Here is a 19102-nt window from a genome sequence, read left to right on the forward strand (position 1 = left end):
TGCACTAGTCAAATGCTGCGTCTTTGTCTGGTTAAGCAGGGCATCAACAGCATGGGGGACTAGTACCAACAGCTTATGAGATAACACAATTCCCTCGCTTTGGCGTATTGACACAGCTGTCGCCGCAACCGAGCGAAAACAACCAGGCAACGCTCGGGTAACAGGATCAAGTACAGCCGAAAAATATGCACAAGGGCGCTGCTTGTCGCCGTGCATCTGTACTAAAACTGATAATGCACATCCATCTTTCTCATGCACATACAGTGAAAAGGGCTTCGTATAATCAGGGGTACCTAACACTGGTGCTGAACAAAGGGCTTGTCGTAATTGCTGAAAAGCAATTTCACACTCATTTGACCAGGGAAGAGGGATCGGTGTATCCTTTGTCAAAAGCACTAACAATGGTTTAGCTATGTGTGAAAATCCCAATATCCATTGCCTACAGAAGGAAGCAAGACCCAAAAATGCACGCACGTCCTTCTGTGTGGAGGGTACTGGCGTGTCCAAAATTGCTTGAATACGATCTGGTGTGAGTGCACGCCCCTCCTTAGACAAAAGGTGACCCAAATAAGTCACCTTTGGTCTACAGAATTGCAATTTCTTCTTCGACACTTTGTGATAGTGAGATGCCAAAAAGGAAAGCAAAGATAACGTACACTTCTCACACAGCTCAGGAGTGTCAGCCGCCAACAAGATGTCATCGACATATTGTATAAGGGCGACACCCTCAGGCAGAACAAAGGAATCCAATTGCCTTTTCAATGCTTGACTGTAAATGCTAGGGCTTTCTGTATAGCCCTGAGGGACTCTACAAAATCTATAAGACCTATTATTTAAAGTAAAACCGAAAAGGTATCGGCTATCAGGGTGAATAGGAATCGAAAAGAAGGCATTTTTCAAATCAATAACTGAAAACGTGGTCGCCGTTGGCGGGACCAGAGTAAGTAACGTCGTGATATCAGAAACCACTGGATATTGAGGTATCACTATCTTATTCACTTCCCTTAGGTCAATGATAAAACGATAAACCCTAGTATCAGTATCTTTCTTCAAAATGGGTAAAATAGGACTGTTGCAGACATTATAGGGAACTTCCTCCACTACTCCCACCTTAATCAAATCCTGCACAATCTGTATGAGTGCCTCCTCCCCCTCCTGGGAAATACGATACTGAGGGAGGCGCGGTAACACCGCACCCTCCTGGACACTAATGTGGACAGGCGGAATCACCATCTGTCCCACATCAGTATCCGAAGTAACCCACAAAGTACGAGGGAGGGAAGCTAAGACAGTATCCTCTGCAACCACACACATCCGTTCTGTCATGGGGTGATTATCATTTAAGATCACACGTACTCCAGTAGGAGAGCAGCGGATCGTTGCTCTGAAGTACTTGAGCATATCAAGACCCATAATGTTGTCGGGCGTGTTCGGGGCAAGCAGAAACGGACAGGACGCAGAAAGGTTGTCAACATGGAATGCAAGGGGTCGGGAAAGAGGGCTTCGAGAGAGTGTACCATCAAACCCTACCGATGTAACCATTAAGCCAGATGGGGGAGCCCTCGGAACCAATTGTTTGGACAGCGCACTGCGAGTAGCTCCTGTATCAACTAGGAACCGATCAGTAGAACCCAAGACAGTTGCTGAAACAGAAGGACCCTTCTGATCAACCGGCACTTCAACTGATTCAAACCCCCATCCAACGCAATCCTACGCGTGCTGTGGGTCATGGTACCCAGAACGGTCATTCCCAGACATCTGATACTGATTTTGTCGATCAAATACATTAGGTCTATCTCGTTGCTGCACATTAGGCTCAAACCGAGCACGATCATTAGAATTCCCTCTAAAATTCGAAAAGCCCCCTCTACCTCTCGGTGGTCCCTGACCACGTCCCTGACGAGATGCATACAACACCGGACAATCTCTGGCCCAATGACCCGGCTGTTTACAATACGCACATTGATTTCTATTTACGTCTGACCGACCCGAAGGAGGACCATAGAATCCTCCCCTACCTCTTTCTACACCCCGACGAGGCGGACCATATACTTGTGCTAACATCACCTTAGTTTTCAAATCTTTCGATTTCTTCTCCTCATTCCCCTTCGCTTCTTGTTCCTGACGCTCATAATACTGAGCCATAGTCAGGAGGGATGCCGGAGACGAGGTGGACCAAGAACTTTCACTCGCTTTTAAACGAGCTGCTATTCCCGGTAATAAATTCACCACATATTTATCAACAAAAAGATGTCGACCCGTATCATCCGTAAGTGACTGACCACTGAAATCATGGAATGTCTCCTCAAAGCGCGTAAAGAAATCTGAAACTGATTCATCGACCTTCTGTTTACATGAGGCTAACATATTCCAGTCAATCTTTTTAGGGGGAATAATCGTTTTCAACTTGGTCAAGATAGCAGCGGGGAGATCTAAAATAATCTGGGGCGGTTTTTGCGCGGGTTTTCTCTCCCTATCCTCATCCTCAATCTCATACCATTTGGCCCTAAAAACGGCTTGATCATCCACCTTCCGCACAGATCGCCACATATCCGGTGGTAAGATAAGCCCAAAGAACAAATCTATATCTGCTAAAGTCATAGTACAAGAATTCAAGGCACCTTCGACTTCTTCGTAAAAGGCCGCTGAATTCTTGCGGGGGTCAGGCAATGCATTCTTTAATGCCATAACATCAGCCCTATGCCAGGGAGTATAAACCCAATTATACACAAAATAACCCTTAGCATCGGAGGAAGACATATCTGAGCTAGTTCCTGCTCCTTTAGGAGGAACATACAAAGGTGCCGCCTCTTGCATCGGTTTGGTATGCACTAATTAGCTCTTATCTGAGTGGGAGGTAGATGATTGGTCACCACCGATACGGGAATCCGACTGCTCCTCCTCTCCTGCTTTTAGGCGCGCTCTCTCTTTAAGTTCACTCGCCGCGTCCCGCAATGCAAACAGCCGCCGGACCGCATCGGATACCTTAGAGGGGGAAAAAACACCGTTACGTAATGCTTTAGAATCTGATACTACATCATCAGGCTCGAAAGCATCTGAATATTTCCGAAAGGCAGCAATCACGTCATGAGAAAAGGTTTCAAGAAAATACAACTTCTCTCTATCCCGCCACTTTTCCAAAGAATCCAACAATTCAGCAAGGGATAACTTGCCCTTAAGTGCACGAAGAGAAATTTTCCGAAGCTCACCCATACGCTCAACTGATAACATGGACCGCGTGTCTACCTTATCCGAAACCGATCCAGAATCCTGTGATCTTGGTGCGGACGCTCCAACATATGGGGGCGGAGAGCGATCTAATAAATAAAAATCATCGTCAAGATTAGTAAGGACAGGATAAAGTGGCTGGCGGACAGCATATTGACCCGAGACTTGCAACCTACGCTCTTTCTCTTGTCTCTCCGCCAGTTCTCTTTCCTCCCGACGCTTCGCTTAAGGCCATCGTAATTCAGGATCCTTTTTGGTATATTTCCTCCACACTGTGCTGTACATTATAGAGGAAAGACCATGCTTCACATACATATCCCTATTAGGAGTCCCCTCTGGGGGGGCTGGAGCAGATTCCTCGAGGTTTAACCGGTTTCCAAATCAGCAGCACCACTTACGGAGTGCGCTAAAAGCAGGCATGCTCAAAAATAATGCAAAATATGCAGTATTATCAAAAAAATGGCACTTAAACTTTGCGCCGTTCAGATTTACACAGCTCCGGAGAAATATCTCCACATTACCTGCCTATATGTGTTGCAACGCATATATTCTCACAGTAATCAATACAAAATATGACCGGTCATCACAAATCAAACTCAAATAGCCAACCCAGGCTTCAAAACTCGGAGCAAGTACCGTACAACGGTTCTTACCAATCAAGAGTGTCCAGGTTCCAACTGCCAAGTTCCAAAATTCGCCCAAACGGCTGTCGCGGCAAACCGACAGAAGAGATCTCAGTCGAGGACCGGCGCCACCCAGAAGGTCAGTTCGGAAGGGAAGGAAGAAAACCTCGGGATGCCAGGACTAAACTCCCAGCATCATATACTCTTAATGGCATTACTGCACTTACAATGTCTAAGAACTGGTCCAGAAACTGTAAGGGGACAGGGCTCATGCACCTGTACCCTCACTACTAGTATAGTGCACCTAGCTAGAGGGGTGGCTGACCTATGCCAGGGCTGTGGGTTGTAGGCATGGCACCCAGGGTTGTGTGCCATATTGACTCTTCACTTTGTTCTGCGTCAAAACACACAGCCTGCAAAGGCAGTGTGTGTGTGTGTGTCTGTCTAAAGGTACAGGGCCTCTATGGGTGGCACAATAAGCCCGTAGAGGCCTTCCCTGGCAACATTACCCTTGGTACCCATGGACCCTTTTACAAGGGACTGACATGTGGCCATAGAGGTGCTAATTGGGGGTACCAGGTACAGTTTTGGGAAAGAACACAGGCCCTGGGAACCTGAGTGGCAGGGACCCTTGGCACATCAAGTCAAAGTGCATCAGTAGTCTGGCAAATAGTGGGGGGTGGTTACTGCAACAGAAACCCTGCTTCCTGCAGTGCTGAATTGAGCCGGAGAGGGAAAGCCTTGAACTGGTAGTTCAACTGTTACCGAGAATCGAAGGTACTTTATGTGCTGTGGATGAATGGGTATGTGAAAGTATGAGTCCCAAAGGCCCAGAGAGATAATAAAATTTGCTACCGGCATCATCAGGGAGGCCTTTTTAGGTAAGCGTCTGGAATGACAGTTTATTTAGAAACGTATTCAGTTGCCTGAGATCCAGTAATGCTCTCCATTGGCCAATCTTATTTTTGATTAGGTAGAACACAGAATGAAATCCATGCTTCTTTGTGACTTGGAGGCAATTTCTATAGCCCCTTTGAGGAGGAGCATGAGAATTTCGAATTGAAACTCCTTCAAATGAAGATGATGTTCCTTTTTGGGTGGACGTACTGGGGGTCTCTGGACAAACTCCCACATATGACCTGATTGAACTATTTGCCTCACCCATTTATCTGATGTTATGATCTCCCATGAGGGAGCAACAAGAGAAATTCCCCCACCCCATCCTTTGAGCACCAGATGGAAAAGGGGGCAAAAGCTTGGAGTGAACCTCTCTTCTGATTGTCATCGACACGTGCTTATGAGGAACCTCTCTTCCTCTCTGAGGCCCTCCCATAAGATTGTCTTTCATTCCGATTGAAGGAGTATCATTCATCGAATCCAGATTGTCTTTAAGGATAATATGTAAGTATTGGATGAATCCTCTTCTGAAAGTCTGTGATATTCTTGAGCCACGAAAATAAGACATTCCAAATCTGCGGTTCTCCATATGTCATAATGCCTTTCCCTGTCAGTGTCCATTTTAAGACCTTGTAAAGCCTCGTCTACATGTTTACCAAAACAAGCAAGTCATCAAAAGGCATGGTCAGAATCTTAGATTGGACGTCAGTTAGGAAGGCTAAGGACTTTAACCAGTCTGGTCTTCTTAATACACATACAAAACAGGGATTGATGGAATGCTTGAATTAATCTCAGTCACTGGTAATCACTTTGAACACATCCTAATCTATAGCTATTTTGCACACCATGTCACCTCAGTTTGGACACAGTTACATGCAAATCAGTCTTGGGCATACCCATCGCACTTATGGCGATATAATAAGTATACAAAACAGTGATGGGTGGAATGCTTGAATTAATCTCAGCAACCGGTAATCACTAGGGCCGAATCATTATTTTGCACATCATGCCACCTCATTTTCTTCCTGAGCGATTGCCAGTGGCTAAGGTTTATTCAAGCACCCCCTTCGTTACCTTGCTGTTTTTACATTTGATGCCCAAAGTGCGCCGGGTACGCCCAGACGTTGGTCCTTGGCTCACTGTGCCACTGGAACCAAGCTATACCCGCCAGAAGAGCCCATAAACTGGGCGAAACCGGTCCTGGGTTGCTTGTGTTTCGGTTCAACGACGAACTGAACTGGCAGTTCTGGCTGGTCTTTTCCCATGAGGAACAGAGTCAAGACTGATTTGTATATGGCTGGGTCCATACTGAGGGAGTATGGTGGCTGAAAAACAATGGATTGGGATGCGGCCTGAACGATGGACGGTGGCTGAGATTAATTCAAGCATTCCATCCATCACCTTGTTGTTTTTGTCTTCTTAATACAGTATCTCCTGCCAGTTAGAGAAAATCTGTGCTCAAGACATCAATTGCTGTGTCAATAATGAAGGAAGAAGAAAGTTCCCATTCCTTAAGGATAGCCCATGCTGCTTCCTTCCTATGTTCCAGAATGAGTTCTAGTAGCGGAGCAAAGTCATGCCATATCTGGTGATCATAACGACCTAGAATTGAAAAGACATTAGCTATCTTAAATAAGATAGTTGCCAAAGACTAAATTCTCTGGTCCAGATTATCAATGTGTTTACTATCCTTGTCCGGCGTACCAGAGGATGGCATTATTGGAGGTCTTGGTTCTTCTCTGACTGATGAAGAGATGACTGAATCAGGTTTAGTATGACTGGTGAGACAAGCCGGAGCTGAATCAGGAGTCATACTTTTTCTCAAGATGAAGTTTCACTGCTGGAACTCTAGAAAGTTTTTTCATTCATTTTAAAACTTCCGACCAGACCAACTGGAATGGGTATGGATTTAACAGACTCCTGAGCTTGCTCTTTCAAGTCATGAAGGAAACATCGTTGGCCTAGAGATGCCATTAGTAGCTTAAATTTCTTGGCAGCTCTTTCTAATAATTAATGAAAATTAACTATATCATCAGCAGAAAACTGTGGTTTTGGCCCATCGTCAATTCCACTTGGGGCAATGACTTCCCAATCATTATCATCTCGTCCTCCATCATCTTGAGGAAGCTCACCCTTCTCCTCATCCATACCCCAGTATAAGGATAATTAGAGTCAACATCCTCCATGTCCTCTATATGAACAGTACTGGAAGATGGTTCTATTGGTGGGGGAGGAGGTAGTGATGGCAGATGCTGAAGAGGCGTAACTGGTAAAGGGGTAGATGGAGGAGGTGGTAGAAAGGGTGCAGGTAACACCATCTGAGGATTATTACCCAGATGCGGAGGTAATAACTTATTAAAACTATCCATCATCAGTTCCAATGTAGATAAATAGGCCATAGGCACTTGAACCACATCAGGTTCTCAATAACATCTTGGTGTGTTCTTCCCTAAACCGATTTGAGAGGTTTGAGACTCAGGGCCTGATTTAGATCTCGGCGGACGAGTTCCTTCATCACAATGGTGGCAGATATCCCGTACGCCAAAATAAAGATCCCATTATAACGAATGGAATTTATATTTCGGCAGATGGGATATCCATCACAGTGGTCACAGAGTAACCCATCCGCCGAGGTCTAAATCAGGCCCTTACAATCTTGTTGATAATCACACTGTTGCCCATTTCTTCTCGTGGACATATATCTTACATCTAATTGTGTAGTGCTGTAAGCTGTTAGTAAGGCATATTCACTAGTCTCCTCTTCTTGGTCTGATTGTAATATTTGAGCTTGAGGCAAATTGGACACGTTTTATGGATAAAAAACATTTCCTTTTAGGGTTGCTGTCGACAGTGTTGGCATCAATGATAGCGTCATCAACGGTATGAATGTCGTCGACGAAGGGGTCAACATCGACTGAGGGAGTCACCATCAACGGTAGGGTTGCCATTGCCGGTTTCTTCGTAAAAGACTGTCTCGTCGTCGACAACGTTTCCTTTTCCTACAGCTTGATCCCTTTTACAGTGCATAGAGGTAAGCTTATCTTGCATATTACCTGAGGATGTGGCTGCAAGTATTGTAGCAAATAAATCTTGCTCTGGAAACTGTACAACCCTCCTCTTGCGTGCTGCCTTTGTGGGAGTGCTCGGAGGGGCACTTTTCACAGACTGTTACCCTGAAGAGAAGGCATCTCCTTCAAAGGAGGTAAATTCTCTTAACCCACAAGAAATAATACCAACCTCCTTTCTCTGTCTTTAGGAGTTTTAGCTGTAAAAGTCTTGCAAATATCGCCTTCTGATGCCTTATGATGTAGATAAAGGATACGAGAATGTTAGTCATCAGTGTAAATCTTCTAGTTTCCACAAAATGAACAAGGTTTGAAAAGAGATTTCTTCGCTCTGTCAGCCATGGTGACAGTTGGCTGTCAGATAAAAAGATCTCCCTGGCCCTGAAAATATAGACGCTTACCTAAAAACAACTCACAGTACTTCAGAGCTGAACATAGGGCTTGTTCAAATCCAGGGCAGTTCAAAATAGTAACAATTTCAGGTTCACTGAAGGTTCAGAGCAGAGCTCTACCACGAGACCTCCTCACACATGATGTGCAGTAGAAATCTGAGTTATGGTGGCCTCTATGGGGGTAGGAGAACTTAAACTTTCACCTCATCGGCTGAAGTTTGGGTTCTTTCAAATGAGGTGGCTGTGCAACTAAATACAAAATGTTGTTTCCCGTCTATGGCCATTTTAACATGGTATGCTGCTAATTAAGTACAGGGGATTCCCAGCCTGATAAGGGTGAATCATGCAAGCAGGTGTCTAAAAGTGCTAAACCCAAGGAGGTAAACCAGTAAATCCAAATTGATAGTCTTGTTGAGCTCCACAAAATGTGTGTTAGTTGTCATTGGGGGTTTTGGCAAATAAGAAAACTACTTACATGCAATAGGTACATAACTGTAAACGTATTCCACCTTAGCTACCCAGTTGACCGACAGATACAAATGCTGTCCTATACCTACTGCCTGTGACCTGGAGATAAACAGCCATGCTCCGTGCACTGAATAGAATTCAAAAACAATTCTAAGACTGGTACCTTTGACAGACCATATCATCTTGTGAAACATGAGGTGTTAACACTGCTTCCAGCTATATATCATAAGTATTGACCAGTATATCTGTAAAGATGAGTTTTGAAAGATAAAATAGCAATTTTCTTACATCACAAAAGTTAGTAAAGTACAACCGGTGGCACCAGTTTTGGAAGAGTTCACAATGAGGCATGAAAGATGCTTGCCAGTGCACAGATCCTGCCAATTTATGCTGCGGATACTGGAATGGGGCGAATGCTTTACGAAAGCAAAAGAAAGGTAAATTAAAACAATATGCTTATGTCTACCTTTTCAAGTCATGGGATGAAAATAAAACCTGTTCCTTCACCCAGGCTGCAGATCTACTCAGAAAGGTGCTTTCTTGCTGAATATATCCTGTCTGTTGTAGAAGAGAATTTAAGCCCAACAACCAGGTGTGCTGTAATTTGGATAGAGCCAAGTCTGGAAGAAAGGGACACTTTTAATGCGTTTTAATATACATCTTCAAATCTCTGGTCATGCAAGTATGTGATCAAACTTTACTTCAACTTTACTGGATCATCAGTATTACATAACTGATATTTCAGTTCACATAATAAAATCAAGATATTGGGTGGAACAATGCAGGAATAGATATGGAAAGATTACTTCAAACAATTCACGATATGGGCAAGCAGAACAGGCATACAGTATTCATGGCACACCACACACTGAACGGAGTCATTATTTTAGGCTATACCAGACACAAAGATTGCGGTGGAGGGGCGGTAACAGAGAAAGATATTGCAGCCCATAAATACGCCATGAATAGCCTCCAAACCTTGCCCTCAGCTCCAGATCAAGATTCAGTCCTATGATCTAGAATACCCACACCAACAGTTAGAGTGTGCAACCATTTGGAGTATGGTGGTATAGGAAGACCCAGCCAGGGTAGATGCATGATCATTTGTGGTGACGTAGGGGACTATTTATTGTTACAGCACGGCAAATGGCCCTATCAGAAATGTCAACTAAAATCTTACAAAAACAGAAGAAGTGCATGTGAAGTAACTCAGCCACTCAGAACACAGCAAGACTAAAATGCTCCTAGTTGGGACAAACACAAGAATAGGGGGAAAGGCTAATTAATCTGGAGCATTTGTAATATGTTACTCAATCATTAACCAACAAATAACCACACAGCCAAGTACAGCAATAAGATTATTCATTTGATAAAATACTGTATGATATGCTTAAATAACACACAGTTCGAATTACCTGTCAAATAAGTTAATTGCTGGCTCTGAGTGCACAACTGGAAGATTGTGAGCAACAGGTCTTCAGCCGATGACATCAATAGGCAACCCTTGACTGAACTGAAAAAGTTTGAGGCTACGTCACAGATGAAGGACACTGAGGGCTCAATATCTCCAGCTTCCGACAGATCTCTGGCTTTGGACAATGTTGCGTGCAATTTATCAATAATCCTTTTCACATATCCTTCACCAATAAGGGATTCTGTTTGTTGAAACATACACAAAGACAAACATTGTAGGTGAAGAAACAGTGGCAAAAACGCTTAGCTTTGGATCTATCTCTACAACATCGCTGACACAACATTCTTCTGCTAGACACTGGACGACTTTTTAACACAGCTGTTTTACAATTGAATCTGTCATATTCTCACAGCAATTTCTGAGTGTAAAGTCTTGTGACTGACCAATGCCATGGGGGCAAAATGATGGGTATTTTAGGAAGAATGTGGAGCAATTTCATAATAAAATGGATTGCAGTGTTTTTTTAGCGTCAAAACTATAATATGCTGTTTTATAATTATTTATTAGATTTACTGAACTGAGAGTTCCTTGAAGTGCTGCATTAGGACATATTCATGATGAGTGCTGATAAAAAAAAATCTTTTTAGAAACTAGTCATCAGTCTTGAAGTCCATCACAAGCGATTCACACTCACTGGAGGTAAGAAATGTTAAATTAAAATAACAGATGAATAGTCTCTGTGCGTGGATAGCCATAGCATTTATACTGGGTTATTATATAATGTTCACAGTACTTTCATTGTATTGCTGGCTATATGTTTTCTTTGCAATTATTCTTGGAAGCTTTTTGATCTTTCCAATGTATGTGCTAAATACGTTTTTGTCTGAGAATAAAGGAAAAATTGAATAACAATATTAAAACTAGCATTGGAAAAGTTAAAAGGTATGGCATTAATGTGCTAAATCATGTAAAAACAGGCATTCACAAATGCTGTTTACATGTGTTGCATGCACAGATGTTGGATAATGGATGGAATGCTTGAAATAATTTTAGCCACTGGCAATCGCTCAGGCTGTATCCCAGGCCATCGTTTTTCAGCCACCATGCCACTTTAGTTTATACCCAGGCAAAAGCAAACCAGTCATGATGCTGCGCCAACAGGTACAGTCCAGCCTGAACTTCAGGCCAGGTCCTTCCGGAACCAGAACAAAAACAACCGAAGACATGTTGTCACCTTGATTAGACCCCATCAGTTGGGCATAACTTGGTTCCAGTAGCACAGTGAGCACGGGACCCACGTCTGGGCATACCCATTACACTTAGGGCGACACACTGTAGTATAAAAAAATGTAATGGATGGAACACTTCAAAGAAACAACGAGGGACCTTAGATCCTGCACCTCATACCACGTTAAGGCAAATCATGGTCCTGTGCACTACAATTCCTGTACCTGCCGTTGATTGGTACTGCTGCTCCGCAGATAGAAATGAAAATGCTACTTACCAGTATGCATCTGTTCTTGGCAAGTAGGGCAGCAGAGTCACACACTAGTGCATAGATCACCATCTGGTGGTGGGCCCAGATGATTACACTTTGTTGTTGTCCTGGAAGAGTCTTTGTATGGTAGATGACTCCTCCTCTGGAGCATAGTGCACATGGGCATCGACTCCATCTTCAGATTGTTTTTCACCATTACGGGAAATTATGGAGTTGTGTGAGAACAGAAAGATGTCCATGAATAATGTATCTAATTAAGATATTACTGGAACAGATAGAGGCAGCCGGGTAGGCGTGTGAGACTCTGCAGCCCTACATGCCAAGAACAGAGGCATACTGGTAAGTAGCATTTTCCGTTCGAGGCATATTGGCTGCAGATCACACACTAGTGCATAGATTGCATAGCAGTTCTCTCCCTTAGCGGCGAGTACCAGTATTTGTTGCAGTGTTTTGAGTACAGCCTAGCCCACACTAGCTTGTTGTTTTGCTTGCACATCTACACAGTAGTGCTTTGTGAATGTGTGTGGTGTAGATATCATCGAAGGGAATGTTCCCTAAAAATGCCATAGATGCCCCTAATTACGGGTGGAATGAGCCCTAAGGGGAATGGATAGAGTGCGTTTTGCTTTTTGGTAACAAATTTGAATGCATTTAACCATCCATCTTGCAATCCCAGTTTTTGAAATAGGGTTATCTTTGTGTGGAGAAGAAAAGGACACAAAAAGCAGTTTTGGTTTACCAAATGGCTTTGTCCTATCAATATATATCTATCAATATATATCTTTCAGCTACTGTTTGAGGTTGGGAGAAGAATATTGGCAACTCAACAGACTGATTGAGATGAAATGGTGAAATGACTTTTGGAAGGAATTTGGGGTTTGTCCTTAGAACCATCTTGTTGTGATGGAGTTGCAAGAATGGTTCTTGAATTGTTAGTGCCTGGATCTCTCTCACTCTTCTGAGTGATGTAATAGCTATTAGAAAGGCAACTTTCCATGAAAGGAATTGTAGTTCACACTTATGCAAAGGCTCAAATGGGGGACCCATGAGCCTGGTGAGAACAATGTTGAGGTTCCATACAGGGGAGGGTGGTACCCTGGGAGGGATTATTCTTTAAAATCCTTACATGAAGGCTTTTATGGCAGGAACTTTGAATGATAGATGCTGTCTGTTTTGAAGGTAAGCCGCTATGGCAGCAAGATATAATCTGATTGAGGAGTATGCTAAATTGCATTTGTGTAGATGCAGCAAGTAGCATATGATGTTTTGTATGGAAACATCTAGTGGATTGATGTTGTTATTGGTGCAGTATATAACAAATCTTTTCCATTTAGCTGCATAGCAAACTTTAGTGGTAGGACGTCTAGCCTCTTTGATAACGTTCATGCAAACAGGTGGTAGGTTGAGATATCAAAATTCTAAGACCTCAGGAGCCAAATTGCTAGGTTGAGCTGCATTGGGTCCAGATGCATGATCTCTCCATGGTTCGGTGTTAACAGATGTGGTGAGAGTTGCAGTTTTTGATGTGGTACCACTGAAAGTTCCAGTAGTGTGGTGTACCACGGTTGTCTTGCCCATGTTAGTGCAACTAGGATTAGTGTGAGGGAGTGTTGTTGTAGCTTGCGCCCCACTAACGAAATGAGTCCCCATACTTGAAAGAAAGGTTGAAGAACTTGCGGATGAATTTCCCACTCGTGAATCTGTTGGATCTGACGACTCAACAGATCCACAATCTGATGTTGAACTCCTGGTAGATGTTCTGCTAGTAGATAGATGTTTAGAGGGATGGCCCACCTCCATATGATCTGCGCCAGCCGGGAGAGCTGTAAGGAGTGTGTTCCACCCGGCTTCTGGATGTAGTACATGGCTATCATATTGTCTGTACGGACTAAGACAGCCTTGCCTGTTAGGTAATTTTGAAAGGATTTTAGAGCTTGAAAAATGGCTAGCAACTCCAGATGGTTTATGTGGAGTAGCTTCTGTTGTGGTGTCCACCTGCCTTGAACTATGTGCTTTGGCAAATGAGCTCCCCAGCCGATGAGGGATGCGTCTGTGGTTAGCACTACCTGTGGAACTGGCTTGAGGAACGGCCGTCCTTTGGAAAGGTTCCTGGTGTTCCACCACTGCAGAGAGCGATGTGTGCGGCCGTCCACCACCACCAGATCTGTTAGTTGACCTTGAGCCTGGTTCAGCTGGCTTGCTAAGCACTCTTGTAGGGGGCGCATTTGTAGTTTTGCGTGCAGTACTATGAAAATGCAAGAGGCCATCATTCCAATTAGTTGTATGAACACTTGAGCTGTTAGTGAGTGCTGCAGTTGAAATTTTGTATAAGAGCTAGTATGGCTTGTATTCTTATTGGATTGGGAGATGCAAGCCCTTTGGAGGTATCTATTGTGGCACCTAGATGCTGAGACCGGGATGGTTGGAGGAGCAACTTTGTTTTGTTTATAGTGAATCCGAGTCTGTGTAAGAGGTGAATGGTCGTATGCGTGTGCTGGACGCATTGCTGGTATGACTTGGCTTTTATTACCAGTCGTCCAGATATGAGAAGACGTGGATGTTTTCCCTTCTCAAGTGTGCTGCTACTACCGCAAGGTATTTTGTAAAGACTCGGGGTGCTGTAGTGACTCCAAAGGGGGGGACTTTGAATTGGTAATGCTGACCGTCCACCACAAACCGAAGGTACTTCCTGTGAGCTTGGTGAATGGGAATGTGAAAGTAGGTGTCCTTGAGGTCTAGGGTAGCAAGGAAGTCGCCTTGTTTTAGCAGAGGAAGGACCTGCTGCAATGTGACCATATGGAAGGTTGAGGGGGTCTCAGGTCTAGTATAGGTCTGAGGGAGCCGTCTTTTTTGGGAATAAGGAAATACAGTGAGTAAACTCCTGTGTTTTGCTGGTGTATTGGAACTGGTTCTATTGCTTGTTTGTGCAGTAGAGCAACAACCTCTTGTTTTAGGAGTGTGAGATGCTATTGTGACATGGGACGCTGTTTGGGTGGTATTGTTGGAGGAGTGGAAGTGAGCTCCAGGCAATAACCTGAGTGAATTATTTGTCTCACCCACCTGTCTGTTGTGATGGAGTTCCTGACAGGCAGGAACTGTTGTAATCTCCCCGCGACAGGAGTGGAATGGTCTGGGGGGAAGGGAGGGAAGTCACTACTTGGGGGTGGAGGGAGTACGGGTATTGTTGCCTCTGCCTTTAGTATTGTTGCCTCTGTATCCTCCTATGTAATAACCTCTATTGGGTGAGGACTGGGTGGGAGTTTTGTAAGAAGAGGAGGTAGTGTTGGTAGGAAAAGTTGTTGAGGCGCCCCTATACGAGGAGCGACGAAAGGACGCTCTGGGAGTTTGATTTTGTAAAGCTCCCATGGATTTTGCCGTGTCAGTGTCCTTTTTCATTTTTTCGAGAGAGGTATCAACTGAGGGGCCAAACAGATGTTGTTGGTCAAAGGGTTGAATGAGAAACAGATGTTGTTGGTCAAAGGGTTGATTGAGAATACTTGTTTGTACTTCTGGTTTGAAACCAGAAATACACAGCCAGGCAAGTCTGCGTAAAAATATGCCAGTATTTATTGCCCTTGAGGCTGTGTCAGCAGCATTTAGAGCGCAACGGATGGAAGTCTTAGTATTGACCTTCCCTTCTTGTATCAGATCATTAGCCCTGATCTTGTATTGGTCTGGTAGATGCTGTATAAGGGTTTCAAACTCATCGTATCTTATCTTGCCAACAGAGCTTGGGTGTTGGCAATTCTCCAGACGTTGGCTGCTTGAGATGTCATACGTTTTCCTGAAGCATCTAAGAGTTTGGTTTCTTTATCAGGGGGTGGAGCGTCCCTGTTGTTTGAGAATTTGCTCTTGTTTGTGCGTTGGAGACCACTAAAGAGTCTAATGGTAGATGCCCCTTGATATAGGCTGGGTCAGATGGAGCGGCCTTGTATTTTTTCTCCAACCTCGGGTTAATTACTCTGGCCCTGAAAGGATCTTTGAATATGTCTGGTGCATGTTTTGTAACCCCTTTAAGCATTGGTAAGATGGTTGTGGTTTTATGAGAGGATAATAATGTGTCCATAAGAAAGTCGTCCTCCACTGGGTCAGTATGGAGATCGACCCCATTAAAGGCCGCTGCTCTGTGAATAAGTTGTGTAAACCCTATGGTGTCATCTGGAGGGGATGCCTAGAAGGGTATATGTCATCTTGGGGAAGATCTGTGGCATCTTAGCGTTGTAATCTTCCCAAGGATCACCTGATGGGCCAGGAATATCATCTGGGTCCTCTAGGGGTTGCTCATCTTCTATTCCCTCAGAGATCTCGTCGTCATCAGGTCTATGTGGACTGAGTGGCGAGTGTGTGGGGCAAATATAAGGATCTGGCAGTTCTGGTGAAGGTACCCTTATGGGAGAAGGTTGAGCATGTTTTTTGAGTGGAACTGAAGGTGTGGGAGGAGGTTGCAGTTTTCGTTTAGAAGGTACAATGATTATATGTCCAGTCTTTGTATGAATAACAAGTCTTTTGCTTTGGATCTGGGCAGAAAATCTCTTCTATGGAAGAATCCTTCTTCTGGACCGGCTGTTAGGAATTGAGCTGTTTGCTGGGTTTACCGTTGTCTGGTACAGTCTTAGGATCGGATTGAGGTTTGGTTTCCGAAGACTTGTGGTCGGAAGCTTTTTTCGGCTCGTTTTTTTTCATCGGATCGGAGATCTTTCTCGGATCCGGAGTTATCGGTTCCGAAGCTTGTTTCGGGTCGACGGTTTTAGGTGCCAAAGTATGCTTCGGTGCCGAGCTTGGCTTCGGATCGACTGTTTTGGGAGCCGAACTTTGTTTGGGTGCCGAACTTGGCTTCGGGTCAACTGTTTTAGGTGCCAACGTTTTTTTTCGGTGTCGGACTGGACTTTAGTTCGGCAATTTTGGGTACCGAAGTTTTCTTCGGTGTTGAAGTCTGTATTGGTTGCACTTTCGGTTTGAAAACCTTTTGTTTATCAGGGTTGACTGAAGGCTGACTCGAGCCCAAGTTGCGTAGAGGCTTTTTGGGAGTCTTCGTTGTCGGGCCCGAAGGTGGGGCATCGGAAGTTTGTGTTGTGATCGGTATGCACCTGGGCACGAAGGTGGAGGTGGAACCGAAGCCTCACCCGGTGTGGGGGTAGCAAAAGGGTCGTCATCTGTACTTACGACCAGCTGGAAGAAGATCGTCATCTTCTGCCTGTTCGTCGGCTCTGGAAGCTGAATCCTCTGCTTTGGAAACAATGACTTCTCCCTGCTGTTCTTCTTCGGACTCCGGTTGGACTGGAGTCTCCTGGACGAGGGTGTCTGGTGCCGACGATTGTGCCATGACTCTCCGAGCTCAACGGTCCCTGAGTCTCTTTTGGGACTGGAACGAAGCACAGGCCTGGCAATCTCGGCTCTCGTGCTCTGGGGACAAGCACAGATTGCACACCTCATGTAGATCAGTGTGGGGGAATTTGTGTCCACACCGAGGGCACTTTTTGAATGGTGCTCTTTCCATGAGCCGAAGGCCCGATGGCGCACTTGGGCCGGACGACCCTCGACGAGCACCGGAAATCGAAAAGTGCAGGTTGCTCGAGACGGGTGTAGAAAGAAGTCTCAATCGAAAACAATACCGACGGTAGGAATCAGGGAATGCGCGTCGAAAAGAGATCGGTAAGGAAATCGAGTAGGAGTGACATACACATCCGATCCCAATGGCGGAAAAAAACAATCTGAAGATGGAGTCGATGCCCATGCGCACTATGCTCCAGAGGAGGAGTCATCTACCATACAAAGACTCTTCCAGGACAACAACAAAGTGTAGTCATCCGGGCCCACCACCAGATGGTGATCTATGCACTAGTGTGTGATCTGCAGCCCATAATGCCTCGAAACTGATATTTCAAATACAATAGTGCACCAGAAAAATATTCAACTTCAAATGATATTCCAAACGATGTATCTCAAAATAGGAAATTTTATTTCATATTTCTTTTGAAACGATCATAATATCATTTCATGACTTAAATACACAAGTCGTTCAGCCAACGTGTTCCGTTCAAAAAAGAATCGTTGGAATCCCAAGGAGGGCAATGTGAATATTTCAGGCTTATTGCAAGGGAATACATTCCCCCTTTATGGGGATTCAAAATATTGGGTACATATTTCCCCAATCGAATATGGATTCCTGGAAGGAATACTATTTTACAAGCACATGAGGATCGGAGCGGTTTAAAAAAAATTGGAAGTTTATTGGAGCCCACAGTTTGCTATTAAACTTCGAGTGATAATCAGGAGCCCTGAGGAAGTTCAAGAATTTCTTATTTGAACGACACGCATTGGCTGAACGACTTGTGTATTTATGTCATGAGATTATACTATGATTGTTTAAGAAGAAATATGAAATAAAACGTGCTATTTTGAGATATGTCGTTTGGAATATCACTTGAAGTTGAATATTTTCCTGGTGCACCATTCCATTTGAAATTTCAATGGATGGAACACTTGAATTATTCCCAGCCATTGATGATTACTCAGGGCTGCATCCAAATACATTGTTATTTTCCACGTTTTGCATTTGTGTTTAAAGCGGTGTCTTCTAATTACATGGCTGACCTACAAAAGATTGACCTCTGTCAAACAAAGTCCTCATACACGAGACATACTAATCTTTACTTTCAGACAGCCATGTATATCTGCTAAAGATAACCTAGTCCACAAGATGTGCCAGTCTCTGACTATGAGGAGTGCTAAGTGCTCGCACACAAAACAAGGAGATGAGAAAAAAAACTGTTCTCATTTTTCTAAGCCCTGGAGGCCATTCCCAGTTCTCTTCAGCCCAGCTCAGCAGGGCGAGGCGAGGCTCACTGTGAAAGTCATATCATGAGACCAATACTTGAAGCCTGCGTGTAATAGTCTTGCCAAGCGTGTCTCCATCAATCATGATTTATTGGGGTCTCCCCGATTGGTTCATTCTATGATTCACAGACTATTGCTTTTGTGTTTTGTCTAATAACACTCTCAGGCTTAAAGATGAAGATTTCCTCGACAATAGCGAGTAAACCCAAACATCTGCCAATATAGTTGTCTTGAATTTTTCATTCGAAGGATCAGATTTCTCTCCCTCCAATTTCTCCAAATTTAGAATCATGTCTAAGGTTTTGGATTGGCCTGGTTAGGTTCCTTTTTTCTAAGGGAAGACCAACTCCCTTTGGCAGCCTACCATTTATTATAGTGTAGGACTTAATGCTTTAGAATGAAGGATTCCTTTTTTTTTTTTTTTTTTTTTAATTCTTTTTAATATTTTCTCAATAAACAGTGCGCATTTTATACAAAATATATATGCAGGTAGACAATAGTACAACATAATTTCCTACTTTTTCTTTTTTTAAAGCAAATATAGTTCAGCTTACCAAATCTTAACCGAGCGATGGTTTACATACTACGAATTTACCCTATCCCCTCTCTCCATCTTGCTAGCGGTTCCCATATTCTTTTACCCAGAGCCTTCCCTACTCTCCCCTTTTTTGCATATATAG

The 19102-nt window shown here is 43.9% G+C and overlaps 1 protein-coding gene across 1 annotated transcript in view; it reads right to left on the minus strand.

Moving 5' to 3' along the window:
* Window positions 1-19102, minus strand: part of LTN1 (listerin E3 ubiquitin protein ligase 1) — a 452785-nt gene that overhangs the window by 230790 nt on the left and 202893 nt on the right. The window contains exons 13-14 of the mRNA XM_085623083.1: window positions 10089-10328; window positions 9140-9293 (exon numbers count right to left, since the gene is read on the minus strand). Coding sequence (XP_085479209.1) covers window positions 9140-9293; window positions 10089-10328 — 394 coding nt within the window. The remainder of the gene's footprint in view (window positions 1-9139; window positions 9294-10088; window positions 10329-19102) is intronic.

Source organism: Triturus cristatus, chromosome 8 (assembly GCF_964204655.1).
Source record: "Triturus cristatus chromosome 8, aTriCri1.1, whole genome shotgun sequence".
Classification (NCBI taxonomy): domain Eukaryota; kingdom Metazoa; phylum Chordata; class Amphibia; order Caudata; family Salamandridae; genus Triturus; species Triturus cristatus.